Genomic DNA, 18,405 nt, shown 5'->3' with positions numbered 1-18,405 from the left:
AAAAAACTAAAAATAGAACTATCATATGATCCAGCGGTTCCACTCCTGGGTATATATATGAAAAAAAACAAAAACACTAATTCAAAAAGTTACATGTACCCCAATGTTCATAGCAGCACTATTCACAACAGCCAAGTCATGGGAACAACCAAAGTGTCCAACCACAGACAAATGCATAAAGAAGCTGTGTTATACAATGGAATATTATTCAACCATAAAAAATAATGAAATATTGCATTTGAAGCAACATGGCTGGCCCTAGAGAATATCACATTAAGTGATGTAAGTCAGACAGAGAAAGACAAATATTATATGATAGCATTCCTATGTGGAATCTAAAAAATAATACAAATGAATCTAATTACAGAACAGAAACAGACTCACAGGCTTAGAAAACAAACATGGTTACCAAAGGGGAAAGGAGCAGGGGGAGGGATAAATTAGGAGCATGGGATTAACAGATACACACTACTGTATATAAAATAGATAAGCAACAAAGATTTACTGTATAACACAAGTAACAACATTCAATATCTTGTGATAACCTAATGGAAAATAATCTGAAAAGGAAATTTTATATATATATCTGAATCACTTTGCTGTACACCTGAAATTAGCACAATATTGTAAATCAACTGTACCTCAATTAAAAAAAATAGCAATACTTGCTGCTGTGAATTTAGTTTGACCTATAGCAGAGAAACTGACCCTTTCCCGCACTGCAAGGAAATACTTCAATTGCACAAGCACCCAACCCTTCAGCCCTGTGAGCTATGCACAACCGCTCAAAGAAGCTGTGTTCTGGACTCTGCCATCCTCTCCACAAGCTGCTCCATCTACCTGGACTTGTTATTGTTCACATCGTTTACCTGCTTAACTTTTATTCATCCTTTACGAGTTAATTGGGTATCATCTCCTAGTTTGATAGAAAGAGGAAAACTTTCCACAAAATTTAGAAAAAATATGGTAGCTTGATAGAAATTTTAAGAAAAAGAACCTTGAAAGAAGTTACAAGAAAAACGGGTTAGAATCCCAGCTTTGTCAGTAAGACTTGGACTTTGGTAAATCACTTAATCTCTCAAGGATTTATTAGTGATATGGATGGATTGGAATAATCTCTAGGATTTATGGAATTTCTAGTTCCATATTATTACCCTATGACAATTTCTTATATTCTCTGCCTACCTGGGAACTTTGAACCTATTGGCATCTTCAAGAAAACTCATAACAGTTTAAATTAAATTCACCCTTAAACTCTATGATATCAACTGGCCACAACTACTAAATATAAATTATATTTTCTAACATATTTCTTTAATATGTTGCTTTATTCTAGGCTTTCATTTCTATGTCATTCGTGGTCTTATCACTTATCTTTAAACTTTAATAAAGTTAGGATCCAGCACCTTGTGAGTGCTGACAGATATTTATTAATATGTAGAAGGCAAAAAAAAAAAGATAAAATAACATACATGAACAAGTACAGACAAAATTTTACTCCTTTAATAATTAGATGTTGGTTAATGATCAAAACAACTTCCAAAGTTCTAAGAGTGTTTTGATCATTCCTAACTCTTAAAGGTAGTAACTTAATTCATTTACTTAGCTCACTCTTTATTTAAAACAAAAATATGAAAGCAAGTTCTTATTCCTTTTATTCTACATTATAGTATTAGCCCCAAATATTCCTTGCCTATTAAATTTTGAACTTCAATTTCCAATCATTTTTTTAAAAAATTTTTATTCATTTTTGGCCACATTGGGTCTTTGTTGTTGCACACAATGAAGTTGTGGTGAGCAGGGGCTGCTCTTTGTTGCAGTGCACTGGCTTCTCATTGTGGTGGCTTCTCTTGTTGTGGAACATGGGCTCTAGGCACATGGGCTTCAGTAGTAGCAGGATGCGGGCTCAGTGGTTGCGGCACATGGGCTCTAGGCCACGTGGGCTTCAGTAGTTGTGACTCGTGGGGTCTAAAGCTCAGGCTCAGTAGTTGTAGCGCACGGGCTTAGTTGCTCCATGGCATGTGGGAATCTTCCCAGACCAGGGATCGAACCCGTGTCCCCTGCATTGACAGGCGGATTCTTAACCACTGCACCACCAGGGAAGTCCCTTCCAATCCTTAAATGTTGTCACTGTGTTTTAGAATAATTTCTAATGTTTTAATTACAACAAGAATATGCTAATTTTTGTCAGAGTGGACTGTGACCACATGACAATACATGTTATAGTCATTGAGGTACAGAAATATGGAATAGCAAATGAATCACTGGATCATTCAGATTTTAGTAATATTGATTCCTGCCTCTCCTCTGTATCTTATTGCATTCCCAGTTTCTGCTTTATCATTAACTTTAAATACCCATTATAAAACTGTATTAACATATAAATGTATACATACACAGACAAAAAGAAATACCTACAAAATAACTATTATAGAGGTAGGAGGCATAAACTACCAAAATATTATAATTATGATTGCTATAGACTGAATATCTGTATTCCCTCAAAATTCATATGTTGAAAACTCTTCCTCAATGAGATGATACTTGGAGGTGAGGCCTTAGAGAGGCAGAGTCCTCGTGAATAGGATTAGTGCCCTTATGAAAGAGACACCAGAGAGCTCCCTCACCCCTTCTGCCACATGAAAAGTGAGAAGCCAGTGTGATCCAGGAAGTGGGATCTCATCAGACACCAACTTTGCTAGCTCCTTAATCTTGGACTTCCCAGCCTCCAGAGCTGTGAGAAATAAATGTTTGTTCAAGCCACCAAATCTATGGTATTTTTGTTATAGTAGTTGGAACAGACTAAGATAATAATTATTTTTGTAATACCTTAGTAGTCAGTATAATTTAATCTAGCTTAAGGTTCACAAGTTAAATCATAACATTTCATAAATCATACAGGAATACAGAAGAGATCTATATGTGATTTTTAAAAGTAAGTTGATTTTTAGTTCCATTTATTCCATTTCCAGTGCTATTCTTTTACTCCTTTAACATTCCTTATAGTGGAGGTCTGCTGGCAATGAATTTTCTCAGTATTCGTTTCTCTGAAGAAGTTTTTATTTTCATTTTTGTAAGATATATTCACTGAACTATAAATTCTGTATTGCCAGTTGGTTTTTCCCTTTCAGAACGTTAAAGATGTCACTTTATTGTCTCCTGGCTCACAGGGTTCTTGATGAGTAGCCTGTATTCTCATCTTTGTTCCTCTGTATGTAATGTATATGTTTTCTTCCTCTGGCTGTGTTCAGACTCTGTTTTTCAGTAGTTTCAATATGATATTCCTGGGTGTATTTTTTATTTTTCTTTATCTGTTTGGTGCTCTTTAAGCTTATTGGAGCTGTAATTTGGTGTGTGCCATTAATTTTAGAAAATCCGTGGCCTTTATTTCTCAAATTTTTCTTTTGTACTGCTCTTCTTCTCACCAAGATTTCAGTTACACATAAGTTAGACCACTTCTTGTTGTTCAACAGCTCTTGAATATTCCTTTTTTTTTTTTTTTTTTTTGACCCTTGCCATTTCTTTCCTATTGTGTTTCAGTTTGGGTAATTTATATCCACCTACATTCAAGTTCATTGATTTTGTCCTTGGCTATGTTGAATATACATGTAAGACCATCCCAGGCATTTTTCATCTGTTACTGAGCTTTTAATATCTAGCATTTCTATTTCATTCATCCTTACAGTTCTATCTCTCTGCTGAAGTTGTACTCCTGTTCTTGCACGTTGTCAAACTTTTCCATTAGAGTATTAACATATTAATTATTGTTATTTTAATTCCCCTTTCTGATGTTTCCAACATCTGCATAATATCTGAATCTGTTGATTCTTTTGTCCCTAGGCAGTGTGGTGTTTTTTTCTTGCTTCTCCTTGTGCCGTCAAATTTTCGTGAGAGCCAGACATATTGTGTGGGACATTAGAGACACTGGGAAATAAATTGTATGTCTGGAAACGGGCATGCCATTCCTTCTGCTAAGGCTTTAGGATGGACATTTGTGTCAACTTAGGCAGAACTGAACTGAGTTTGTCACTGTTGTTGTGATTACCCAGAGCCTTCAATTTTCTCTAATGATACCTGGTATTTAGGGTAGGAACTGATTTGTCAGGGACTTTCTTAAATGTATGGTCCACCTTCACCTTTAGTCTCTCCTTTGCATGGTGCTTCATAGCACTCTTGTAACACTCCCAGCCATATTCTCTGATGACTTATAACTCACTGCTTATCAGTCTATGGTACAAAGAGTGAGTCATTCTCTGCTCCTCTGATTGAGCTTAAATCTTAGGAAGGCACCGTGTCCCAGGGCCTCACAGATGTGGCCTTCCTGGTGTTTGTCTTCTCCCCCAGCTGTTCTGGGTCCATCATGTATTCTTGTCCCTGATCCAGGAATAAAGGGTCTTTTCCTGTTCCCTTCTCCAAGCTGCAATGGGTTTTCACCTGTGTATTGCTTTCCCCCCTGAATTTTAGGCTTTTGTTCTATATGTACAATAGGGAAGAAGCATCTGGGTGGTTTTGTGCCTTTCCTATAGTAGCTGCAGATCCTGTCTTTTGATCTTTAGCTCAAGAGACACTTCCTCAGGAATCTTGCCAATATTGCAATGTGAGCATCTAGTGAGGCCTGTAGAGAAGATCCTAAAAGTGGTGTAAATTTTCATTATATTTCTATTCTCTTGATAGGCTACATTTCCCTCTTACCAATTAGCTGACCAGAATTTCACATAATTCTTACTGTTATCTGACTGTGTCTGCTACATAGGGTCTCTCCTTGCCAAGTACTTGTCTTTACGTCTATCTTAGGTTAACTGATTGCCCTGTGACTGTAGCTCTCTGATGGGTCAAGAAACGTGAATTTATATTCTCTCCAGGATTTGTGTTATTATTGTAAGGGTAGGAACAATGCTCTTTCCAGCATTCTACATCTCAAGCTGAAGCCAGAGCATCTATGCACCGTTTTAACATATATTCATTATCTAAACAAATTTAATAGCCTAGAATGATAATCACAATTATGTATACATCAAAGGAAATGCCTTTTTCTTTCTTTTTATTGTAACTGAGCATAGCTTTTTACTTTTTAGCAGCTCAAAATTGTAACCTCAATTAAATGTAAAACCATTATTTTGGACTCAAAAGAAAGACAATATTTAACATTTTCCTTGTAAATTATAGGATTATAACATATACTACATTTTTCTTTTGCACCTTTCCCCCTTTCTAGCAATCTATTGTATTAGCTTGTCTTCTATTAGTGGTATATTGACAATTTCATCATGCCATTAAAACTTTTCCTTTCTGTTTTCTTTCTGATTGAAACCTCTTTTCTGAAGAAGGGAACTTCCTCAATCCCCGATATATATGTGTATTGAACTGTGAACTTATAAACACGGTGTATTTGTCTTTGTTCGCTAAGAATGCAGAACCAGATAAGCATTGCAAAAGCCTATGGAAGTATTTAATCTTTTGATCACATGTAGCAAAAACAATTTCCCTTTATTTTTAGGGTAATTCTTCAACTACTTTTCAAACAATAAAAAGCATGTTTTTATGTTTATGACCTCCCTTGTAAATATATAGTTTCAGTTCTATTTGTGTTATAAAGGAAACTGCTATCTGATTCTGAGTAGGAAGGGAGTATGATTATCACGTGTAGCCATTTCAGTTAGGTTGACATTCAACTATCTGGAGAATGTCAGCTAAATTAGGTAACTACCATTGAATAGACTACTTGTATATATTTGATGTTCCTTTCTTTCATAAATTGGGAAACAATGAATCCATGTTGCGAAATACGAAAATAAAGCACTTAATTATTTTAGCCAAGTCATTTTTGAACTGTTGCATGCATTTTGAAATTTTGTGTTCACAGTTTTTATATTTATGGCTTAGTAAATTTTGGAATCAGTTTATTAAATTTTAGAATATTCTCTTGAAAAAGAGAACAAGACACATCTGTTAGAAATACATGGTCCTGTAATTTGGAGCTCTTAAAATGGTTACTACTGTAAAATGGAAAGCAATAACCATTGTAAAATCAATTCTTGTATTTTGAATTGTTGGGATAGCATTTTATGGATCAAATCTTTGCAAAAATTTATTCAAATATTATACATCTCAATGCATACAAATTTAGAGTTAGTCTTTACTAACTTTATAACTTTTAAAATGTAAACCAGTAGGAAACTAAGAAGGCAATATCACTTGACTAGATGATGCATCCTTTTAAGCATTTAATAATAAAAAATGTACTATTAACATTCATAAAACTTTTCAAGACTCCCTCTTCCCCAAGTTTGTTCATCATTCTGCAAGCATCTCTCTGAAAATGATAAGTATTAACCAAGACAATAGTTCTCCAGTTTAATTCTGATCAACTAAGTAATAAATAAAGACATATTTGAGTGCGCCTGTTAATTAAAAGCCACATAATGTTTCCGGAGATGGAGATGTGAGTCTTCTCATTGTAGAATCACAGCCTTTCCAATTACCTCATCATCTAGGCAATCCCTCTTTGCTGCTAGATTCTGTTTTGGGTTATGACAAAAGAGAACTGTTAAAAATGGATATGTTTTTGAAATAAAGTGACAGCCATAAAACAAGGAAGCCCTTAATACTGAATAAAAAAATGAATAAAAGTTTGGTTAACTGTAACTTCAAGAAAGTATTAGTTACCACTTTTGACATAGTCAAAAATAGAAAATACTAGAATCAGGAATCAACTGTAAGATATCTATATAGGTATTGATTTTAGGGAATAGGGTAGGAATAAAGACATTTAATATTAACATTGTGATGTTCATCTGTAGAATAAAACATTCAGGCTTTCGACATAATATCTTTAATAATCACCACAATTACAAATACTTAAGGAGTCTCTACTAATAGGTAATTCAGAGATCCGAAGACTTGTACTTGACCAAAAGGAAATGTGATAGCATTCCAAATTCATGTCTTATAAGTTTACTATTTCCAAGTTCCCATGCTTAGGAGAGTAATACCCATTTTATGGTCTTATCCATTGAGGCACAGGAAACATTTCAATTTTAGATCCTTAGACTTAGAGAACTTAGAGAAACCATCCATCATTTTATTTTTCCCTTTGCTTTTTGTAAGATTCACTCTCCTTTAACTAGAACCAATGATCTGAACTCTCAAATACCCAGTATTATTTTCAAATTATACATTTTGATTTTGTAAAAGTGAGAAACATGTTTAGTCCAAATCGAAGACTGTACTTCCACAACCTTTATATTTCCACTCATGATATCACGGCATGTATAATGAATTCACATTCCCCAAAGTTTCTAGTAACAATATTTTCTCCATCTCCATAACAATAGATATTCCTTTGTCTTTAAGGCAATCTAACTTATATGCACAATAATGACTTTTTACTTTAAAAAGAGGCAAATTTTTTAAAAAAGAATACATTTTATCTCACTGGTGTTCTGGCTATAGTTTTCAATTTTTATCAGTTAATACTGTAATTCATCAGGGACCCTATTGGGCCTTCCCAGGGTAGACCCCACCCCCCCATGTCCTCTGCTTGCCTCTTATGTGTAGAAAAGCTATAGTTTCCCAGGCCTCCTCTGAGTCACAAAAGCCTGGCTCAAGAATTAATGAGTGAAAGGACATAAACATGTAGTGACAAAAATAGCAGTTGGGCCAGGAGAATTGGTAAGAATTTAAACAGTAAATCAGCCATGTGGCAGTCACAGAATCTTTAGTTCCTCCCTGAAGGACACAGATGGCAGTGCCTGGTACACACTCCTGACTTGTCTCATAGATGCTAAAAACCCCACCAAATGGAAGAAGTTAACTACATGATGACCATGAGCACTTAGCCCCCAGACCTACTGGAGGCTGAGGATTGATAAGGTTTACCCCGGTGACACCACCCTGTTACCTCACCATCAACGAACCAGAGAATTGTACACGAGCTGATCACATACCCTGTAACTACCTTCCCTCACCTTGCCTTTAAAAATGCTTCCCTGAAACCCATCAGGGAGTTTGGGCGTTTTGAGCATTAGCTGACCTGGACTCCTTGTACAGTGCCTTACAATAAATGTTGTACTTTCCTTCACCACAAGCCGGTGTCAGTAGATTGGTTTTACTGCTCTCGTGGGCTAGAGGACCCAAGTTTGGTTTGGTAATAATACTGTACCAATACCTACATAAAAGAAACCACACCTTCAGTATATTTTAGAAAGTTAGATGATAGAGAAATAGATAAAACGAAATAACAGCAAGGGATAGTTTCAGACCAGTTGATGATTATTTAACTTTAGAGGAATATTTAATATATCTAAATCCCATCTTCTATTCACATGAGCGGTTCTTTCCACTACAACTTTATTCATAAGAATCCAAATGTGTAACACTCTTTCATGAAAAAGAAGGTACTAAAGTGCATATTTCTGTTTGTTCCTTAAGCATCTTTATAATGGTATAAGGTGCTGTAGGTTTTTTGTTTGTTTGTCTTTTGTAATTGATTCACAGATCCTTCTCAGTGAACGTCATCAAATCATATATTTCTTTTGCCAATAGTGAAGAAAAGCATTATGCAAACAGGACTGTACCTTTGAATCACCTTTAAAACCATATTAAGATGAATCTACTTGGCATTTATTGCTAGGCACAACAATTAGAATCACGCGGTGTATTGCTGTAGCAGTCTATAATGGAGGTAAACAACCATGATTTTCTGATGGATGCTGGTGTGGGAGACGAGAAAAGTCATGGATGGAAATGGAAATGAAAATAGCTCTTTTTCAAAGTCTGATGGCACTCCGGAGATTCTACATATTAAATTTACATATACATCTCTCATTGACAAAAAGTTCATGTTAAAGCAGACAAGCTGTCACAGAAATCTCCTGAGCTGAAGAGCAAATATCTGACTCTCTGCGAGGTGCGTATACTTATAATACAGCTAAGCAACGTTGTAAAATCCAGGATTTCTATCTAAAAATTTATAGATTATTTTCAAATTTTCTAAATATGATGACTCAGAAATAAACTGAAGTGCTTGGAAAGTCAAGTTTGCTTTAAATTCACTAGAAGTAGGATTTCTTTTAATGGATTTTGCCTTCTCAAGGAAAGAGGTCTCATTAGCTGTGACTAAAACACAGCTGTGTATGACACAAGGGCTCTTTGAACAAGTCTGTAAAAGAAGTTCGGATTTAAGAAAGCGTACTGACTTGGTTAACAAAGAACGTGCTATCATTGTTGCTAAGTGAAAATAAACTTAAGTAAGAGCCACTTCTATCCTTGCCCCAGACTTTGAGCCATTCTTGAAGCCTCAACACACCTGGCCACATCGCAGTGCAGTTTTCTTAAATGGGCTGGATAATGACAAACAGGTAAGGAAGAGGCAAAGGGAACCATCTACTACAAACATTGTAGGTAATAGACAACACTGGGGATGGCATTAGGGCATTTGATCTCAATCAGCATGCCATGCTACAGCACAGAAACACATCGTCATGTTTACGACACAGAGCTGAATATAAGAGACTCACATAATTGCCTGCGAGAAGGTAGAGGAGCACTTCCATAAGCTGTGCCCTGTAAATAAAACACATTTTTTTTCTTTTTCTCTGGAGCAGCTGATCATTAGTAACAGTAGAAAATGCCGTAGAAATGAGTAAAGAAAATGAAAAGAAACACAAAATAAAGATGGTTTAGGAGGCTTTTATTAAATAAGGCTTTTGAGTTATTCCATTTGGCAGACATATATATTAAAATAATTATTTGTAGGAAGTTTTAAAAAAATTTGTAATACACTAAAATAAAAAAGGAAAATAAAAATTACAGTCAAAGATGGGAACATCTAAATTTGACAGGAAGGGAGTTTTGTGAAAAGTAGAACACACATGATATTTATGAAGTGGCCTCCTTAAAAAGTAGGTTCCCTTGCACCAATTCCTTAGCTGATGCAAACATTTTCTCAAAGTCTTAAACTAAGCAGTGTACTAGTATTTGCTCTGTTCTTTTTCTACCTCAGACACTATATAGAAAAATAATGACCTCAATAACATGGCCCTAATCTGTGCATCAATAAAAGTTAATCACTGAAAAACAGCATAATCAAACGGAAAGAAAAAGTTATTAAATAAAAATATTAATTCTGCACGATATACAGCAAAGTCAGAACAACTTTGCTATATCCCTCCAGTTGATAAAATTCTGTACAAAGACGTTTCGTAATTCAAGTTGCATATTTTTATTCCTGGCACTGATCTCTGTCAGAAAATTAAATTATACTATACTCAAAGAGAAGTTTTAGAATATTAGGTAAATATAGATCTCTGTGAAAATCAAGAGTTCATTATAAATATAAAAAAGACAAGAATATTTGAAAAAGATTAACTAATATTTATTGAACATTTATTCTGAAGCTCCTATGTTTAGTATATGAGAAGCAGTATCTCAGTTCCACAACAGACCCTGAGGTAGTTAAAAATTTTTCCCTTTATTTCCATTTTTTTCTGATAAGAAAACTCTCATCAGAATTAACTTTAGACTTAGTTTAGAAGCAGTTAAGGAGCTACACAAGTTTTTAAAGCTCACACTGCTATATTTAAAATGGATAACCAACTAGGAGCTACTACTGTATAGTACAGGGAATGCTGCTCAATATTCTGTAATAACCTAAATGGGAAAAGAATTTTTGAAAAAGAATAGATACATGTATATGTGTGATGGAATCACTTTGTTGTACACCTGAAACTAACACAACGTTGAAAATCAACTATGCTCCACTATAAAATAAAATTTTAAAAATAAAGCTGGTTGAGTAATTTAAATGGAGGATTTACCAAATAATCCCTGTTGCTGACATTTAATGAATTTTTCTTCTAAAGAAAATAGCAAACGCTAGTATTACAGACTTGGTTCCTATGAAGGTATACCAAAGAGGGAACTATCTTGTCAAGTGTCTGTATGCTTGCGTTGTGGGATGATAAATAAGACAGGCAAATCCCCTGCTTAAATTTTCTCTGTCTAAGAATATGTTTGCATCTCTGGATCTACCTAGGAAGAAGCATGATCTTTTCCTACGGTCTACTGGGATTGGCCTGGGGTAGGTTTAAATAAATTTTGGCCTGGATGGAGCTATGTGAGTTAATTTGATCAAAGGATTGCAACCTCCACTTAGAAGAAAGCACAGTACTCCAGAAACTTGCTATAGAGGCTCAAGTATAAACTGTCAGCACCAATCCCAACAGCCATTTGCTCCCAAGTATTGAACAATGCAAGTCAGAATCTTCTAACTACTGTTCCAGTTTTGCATTTTGAGATGAAATAATGTTATATCTGTGTTACTCAAAAGGAAAGGAATCCAAGAAAGATCTGGATATGGGTATATATCCTAGTTAAGATCTGCCTAAATCTCACAGATCCCAAACTAGGATATATACACATAGGTTTGACTCGAGAGCACAAGATCATTATTCACTATGAAAGGTTGATTTAAAAAACCATCATTGCTTGTAGCAAAAATTCATCACTTGTGAGAAATTTGTATTTTTTTTTCTTTTTTGTGGTACGCGGGCCTCTCACTGTTGTGGCCTCTCCCGTTGAGAAGCACAGGCTCCGGACGCGCAGGCTCAGCGGCCATGGCTCACAGGCCCGGCCGCTCCGCGGCACGTGGGATCTTCCCAGACCGGGGCACGAACCCGCGTCCCCTGCATCGGCAGGCAGACTCTCAACCACTGCGCCACCAGGGAAGCCCGATGTTTTGTATTTTTGTTCTATACCTTTTAGAATTTTTAATGAGCTGCCTCAAGTCCAAGTGACAGAAAAAACTTCATTTTTTTGCCTATAAAGCTGGATTATTGAATCTCAGATTAGAAACTAAAAATCACATTAATTTTCCTGTATACTAGAAAAATATGTCCAGGGTTTACAATATGTTAGGATGCATCTTTATTGGCTGTACAATTCGAGAAAATGGATATTCAAATTTACTCCTTATAGTAACTCAAGAACAGACCATGCAAACAAAATGTAGACTATGGGAAGGTACTATATTAATAATACTCTGAGTAGAGAAGCTAGTCTCTTAATTTCTGAAACTTCTAATTGTGGCAAAAATTGATGGGGAGGGTCACGATTAGGTTAAATGCAGAGAAACTCAATAGAATTCTGAGGGAGAAGAAGTCCGTGGCTTTAAGTTTTTATCAGACTGGCCCCAAGCAACTTATTGTATGAGTCTCCTTTAATTCCAATGAAAAACTTGATATTATGTGTTATACATACATTCTCTGGTTGTCTCCCCAGATCACAACTCACCCCTCAATTTGCCTATTTCTACATCAAGTTTCTTTTCATTGCACTTTGTACAGGTGCCTTGTATTTTTCATTACACTTCTTGGAGTCATTTAATTTAGTTTTACGTTTATGCTCAATGGAATCATTTTACAAAATCGACTTCATTTTTTAGAGCCGTTTCAGGTTCACAGCAAACCGGAATAGAAGTACAGAGTTCCTCTGTAACCCCCGCCCCCAGACACGCATACCCTCTTCCATCATCCACCATCCGTCACAATGGTACACTTGCTATAACTGATGAACCTGCACTGACAGATCACAGTCACCCGGAGTCCGTAGTGTACCTTAGGGTCCGCTCTTGGTGGTGTGTATTCAGCGGATTTTGCCAAAGTTATAATGACGTGCATCTACCGTTATAGTATCATACGGAGTAGTTTAATTTTCCTAAAAATCCTCTCTGCTCTGCTATTTCATCCTTCCCTCCCTGCTAACCCTTGAAAACCACGGATATTTTTACTGTCTCATAGTTTTGCTTTTTCCAGAATGTCATATAGTTGGAATCATACAGTGTGTAGCCTTTTCAAATTGGTTTCTTGTACTTTGTAACATGCATTTAAGTTTCCCCCATGTCTTTTCATGGCTTGATAGCTCACTTCTTTTTAGCATTGAATCATACTCCATTGTCTGGATGTACCACAATTCACCTACTGAAGGGTATGTTGGTTGCTTCTAAATTTTGGAAATTATAAATAAAAGTACTATAAACATCTGTGTGCAGGTTTTTATGTGACGTAAGTTTTCCCCTCATTTGGGTAAATACCAAGGATGCTGGATTGTAGAGTAAGAGTATGTTTTACTTTGTAAGAAACTGCCAAACCGCCTTCCAAAGTGGCTGTACCTCCACAGAATCTTTTCCAATTAAAAATGCTATCATACGTCATCATAAAGACCAAATATGGACACATTTATTATCTTTAATGAAATGCCAAATCCAATGTAGTACATTTCCAAAGTCTTTATTTATTGGACCCTGGCTTTGGAAATGAATATATGTGTATCTGTTAAAAGCAAAGGAGAGAAAACGTTACAGATTTTAATTTTTTATTTTTCAAGTAATGCTTGAGTTGGGGTAACAAATGATCAGATATTACCAGAGGAAAACTAAGCACTGTCAAAAAGTTACTATGCTTAGGAAAACTGCTTAGAATAAACAATTCAGGACCAGTTAAAAAAAAATATTTAGGGAGACATAATGACTAAGCCTACATTACCTAGTTTCCCACATCATTTTCATTCTAACCTCTTTTATTTCTAAAAAATTGATTAAAAATTCCATCTATAGTGCTTCCCTGGTGGCGCAGTGGTTGAGAGTCCGCCTGCCGATGCAGGGGACGTGGGTTCGTGCCCCGGTCCGGGAGGATCCCACGTGCCGCGGAGCAGCTGGGCCCGTGAGCCATGGCCGCTGAGCCTGCGGGTCCGGAGCCTGTGCTCCGCAACGGGAGAGGCCACAGCAGTGAGAGGCCCGCGTACCGCAAAAAAAAAAAAAAAAAAAATTCCATCTATAATTAGAAACTATGAATTGAAGCAATACTTAAAAATAATTAAATGTAATAATACATCCAAATCGAAATATTGAGTTTATTCATCTAAGGCCAGTGTTAAAGAGCAAGCCAGTGTTAAATTTAATTTCAGGAGCTTAGAAAATCCAGCAGAGAACTACTTCACCCCGGACTTTTTTTTCACACAGACAGTATAGTTCATGAATATCATTATTTTTTACAGTGCTTTATAGCACTCCCTATACTTATTTCCTATGTACTATTATATCATGAATGACAAAATTATCTGAAGTGCATGATATTATATCTATATGATAATAATATCTTTCCCATTCCCACAAACGAGAGGGAGAAGTAATGAATTTCCATTACAAAACCAGGATGTGACAGTGACCCGCCCAGAACTGAGCCCTTTGGCTCTCACAAACCAGGAGCTTACTGAGCCCTTGCTTAGCCTCTTGATCAAGTGGGTTTGAGGACAGAGCCACACACTTAGAGGCTGTTCTGTGAATTATGTGGATATGCTGATTTTCATTATAAACCACCTTAGTTATAATAAGACTTGAAATAAGCACAATATTTGGAACAGGGAAAAAATTAAAAACCAGAAATCCATAAAGGAAAGGCAATAAATGCCTTAAAAAGCACACGCACACAAATAGTGATGAACTTCCTTAATACCTTCTTATTCCTCTGGAAGTATTTAGTAAATACAGATTTTAAGCGTAGTCCAGAACACAGATATCAAAAAGAGGAACATACAGTCTGATTGGGGTGAGAGTTAACACCATTTTTACCTGAGAAAAATGTTAAAATGATATCTCAACTATAATTCAATAAAAATTCAGAATTTACTCACTAGCCCCAGATACTCACACCAAAGAGCAAAACAGTGCTAGACACGGAATGGAAATTTGAATGTAAGAAGATTCTTAAATAACCCTTTATCCAAAAGCCTTGGGCCCAGTGTTTTTCAGAATTCAGAATTATTCAGAATATGCAAAATAATACTCCTAGCTACGTCTAAGGCTGGAGTAATCAAAGACATTAATATTTCTATAGCAAAAATATAACCCCACTATGAGTTAGAAAATTATAAACAGTCTCTTGTCAATTTAGATCAGGCCAGATTTGATTACCAAATAAGTCATAGAAAGACTTTAGGTTTTCAGGGGATTCTGTCTGCTTGTTTTTTTGGGGGGATCTCAAAATTGCAGATAAAAGATTAAAGAGCTATAAAATTATTTAAAATTACATAATTAGAATCCAAGGGGCCATGACATTTTTAGAAAATTAGAATTTTAATTGCTTTATCTTAGGTCTTCATAAAGTTAAAGTTATCTTGGTAATGAAATAGTTTAAGAGACAATTAGTTGTTTAAGAAAATAGTTAGATTTGTTTAAGACTTGCATATGCAGAAGAATGCTCAACTTCTAGAATGATTATGAACAAAAGGAAAATTTGACCTTGGTCCCATCACAGTACATACATGTGGAAACAGTAGGATTTAGTTAATATAACCATTTAAAATGTTGTGGAATAATGTGATTTTAAATGAAAACAAATATTTCTGATAAACACAGAAATATTTTTGTATTCCTTCAGGCTTTTTGGTGGAATTTCTATTTTAACTTATAAGAGTAATGTTTCAAGTTTATAAACACTCAGAACTATCTTTAATGACTAATTAACAGAGATGTGTTAATAGTTCAGGAAATATGTAGATTGTAGAATGCTTGGCAATTCCTTAAAATCGAAAACTATTCAGGTGTGTGTATTTTAGGTACCTAACTTATGCAAAAAATGACTTTACTAGTTTTGTTCTTATTTAGGTATTTATTTTAACCCTTCATTAAAACAACCAAGTTGAACATATTAAAATATTATCTCTTTTAAAATCCTTCTTGTATCATAGACCCACCCAAGGCATGTTCTTGATCTCCCACCTTGGATGACATACAGTGATAAAGTTACTTGTTCATTTATCAAAAAAGGCAGTATACAGGACTTACAAGGCAAAAGTGCCCTTAAAAAGACTGCACTTTTTGTACCCAGTTTGTTTTCTTTACATGACCAAAAATAGTGATCATCAGACTGAATATCCATTGTTAGCATTTTAGAACTATTTCTAGAATAATTCTTTTGCCAAGTTTTAAATTCGAAGGTAGTGCAATAAAGCTGAGACAATGAAGTAAGTAGGATTTGGTGTTAGAGCCCTTAACTACCATAAAGGGGAAAAGAAATCATTTTTTAAATAAATAAAAGAAAAAACATAACAGGGATTTGTGAGATACTTTCTTTTACGTTCTCAACAGCTTGGTGGAAACTCAGAAATGAAAACCTATAACATAATGATGAACAAATCTTATGGCCTCCAAATAATGCTAGTAGATCTAAACATTTCTATTTCTATTTCTATTAAGGAAGTAACCACAGTGAAAATGCACAGAGATAATTAAATGTATGCCTTTCTTTTATTCCTACCTCTAACACTGTCATAGTTATAAACATTATAATAAATTTAACATACATACTTTAACAAATATTGGCAGTACAAATTTTGATATCATTAATTTAAAATACTACTAGTTTTATGAGAGACACTTAATTGAGGTATGTGATAACATATGTTTTCTTATACATGAGCTTAGCTTTAAATTCTCTTTTCTTTTCTTAAATTAATTCTCTAGAAAGTTACTCTTCTGCAATTTTCAATAACACATCTCCTGCTAGTACTACAGTAAGAAACACAGGGGTGGGTACGAACTCTAATGGCACATTGAGAAGATGAAATGCAGTCACCCATAAGGAAAACACAAATTCCTCTCTATGCTTTGTGTCATTTTAACTTATAACAGTAATCACAACTTACTGTATTTCCTGCGGATTTCCCAAGGCACAGCCAAAGGCAATCAGTTCCTCCCAGCTAGTCATAAATGTCCTGTGCTTCTTTCATTGCTTAAATATTGCCTTAAGCCCTTTTCTTTTATTATACACCTTTGACACAGAGAACCATTTCCCAAAAGACACATTAAAATGGTTGACATTTGCAAACATGAGAAGCAGCATGCACTGTGTGTTAATATGAGGGCCTGAAAGACTTGACACATGTTCCTCTAATTATTTTAGATCCTCTTTCTGGCAGTGTGTTCATTTATTATCAATAGAAATTAAAATCTTTTCAATGTCAGTACTCTTTCACACTACAGAAGTAGGGAAAATAAGTTAATACGAAGGACAGCCTATTAAAAATTTGTTTGGGGCTTCCCTGGTGGCGCAGTGGTTGCGAGTCCGCCTGCCGATGCGGGGGACACGGGTTCGTGCCCCGGTCCGGGAGGATCCCACGTGCCTCAGAGCGGCTGGGCCCGTAAGCCATGGCCGCTGAGCCTGCGCGTCCGGAGTCTACGCTCCGCAACGGGAGAGGCCACAACAGTGAGAGGCCCGCGTACCGCAAAAAAAAAAAAAAAAAATTTGTTTGTATAGAGGTAGAGATAAAACATTCTCTTTAAACTTATTATTTTCTCGCTTGACACATAGGTACCAATTATGATACACCCTATGCTTTTTAACAGAAAAAAGACAGAGAAGAGAGGATCCAAAAAAGTAATGAAAAACAGATTCATTTACGAGATTAATCATCTAAGAGAATAATTTAATCATTCTAAAACATGTACCTGACATATACAAGTACTCATCAAAAACTTCTAGTACTTCTCCAGTGATGGCAGAATTTTAAAAAAACAAACAAAAAACCCCAAGACAACAAGAACAACAACAAAACCTTTGCTTAACTCTCAGGTTTGCTACAAGCTTACGTTCACCTACTCCTTTGTATCTGCTTATCATCTTCCTGACTAACATTCAGACTGGTTGTTAAATAAAACATAAAGTTGAAAAATATGTAGCCCGTGGGATGCAGGGAGGAAGGAGATAATTCTGTAAAGCTTATGTCTTGACTGGCTAAATGTGAACTATACCTGAGTAAGTTCGTATACTGAAGGTACAATAACACTCCAACTACCTGTAATCAAGTGTGCAAAATATTCAGAAGCATGAGAGAAATGTGAACCTGAAAGTAAAATGGTCCATAAATAGTAAGGAAGATATTGTATCATAGCACTATTTCATAGCCAAAGAATATAGCCTTTCTTATGCTACCACCTATAATAAAATACATTAAATCAATGCCCTCTGATTTGCAAAATCAGGACTAGTTGATCAGCTACTGGAGAAAAGTCTATAAACCAAGAATCACAAAAAATGTATTTCCATATGTTAAACATTTTAACTTAAAACACATGGAAATCCATTCATTCATCCATGTTCTAATACAGGACTGAGGCCTTCGAGGGAGGGAGGGCGTTCTTCAAGTCACTCTCCTTCCTCTTTCATGCACAGTCACACAGGAATGCATCTTCCTCAAATTCCAGTTGAAGTTAATTTAAAGTGGCCTTAGAGGTTAAAGTTTCTTGCAAAGCAATCTGAATATTGATTTTTTTTCTAAGAATTTACTCATTTCTCCTAAATTTTTTGTATTTTCAAGACTTTCTAAAACACTCAACTTGCTTTGCTCATC

General features: G+C 35.5%; 1 protein-coding gene across 8 annotated transcripts in view; it reads right to left on the bottom strand.

Moving 5' to 3' along the window:
* CCSER1 (coiled-coil serine rich protein 1) overlaps positions 1-18,405 on the bottom strand; it is a 1,267,249-nt gene that overhangs the window by 266,981 nt on the left and 981,863 nt on the right. For 2 of the 8 annotated variants that reach the window (XM_059067341.2, XM_067035511.1), the window contains one exon: positions 9,519-9,564. The exons of the other annotated variants lie outside the window; for them this stretch is intronic. In XM_059067341.2, the coding sequence (XP_058923324.1) occupies positions 9,519-9,564 (46 nt within the window). The remainder of the gene's footprint in view (positions 1-9,518; positions 9,565-18,405) is intronic. 8 annotated transcript variants of the gene reach the window in all.

The sequence above is a fragment of the Kogia breviceps genome, chromosome 6 (assembly GCF_026419965.1).
Source record: "Kogia breviceps isolate mKogBre1 chromosome 6, mKogBre1 haplotype 1, whole genome shotgun sequence".
Lineage (NCBI taxonomy): Eukaryota > Metazoa > Chordata > Mammalia > Artiodactyla > Physeteridae > Kogia > Kogia breviceps.
This window is presented reverse-complemented; position numbering and strand designations above follow the sequence as displayed.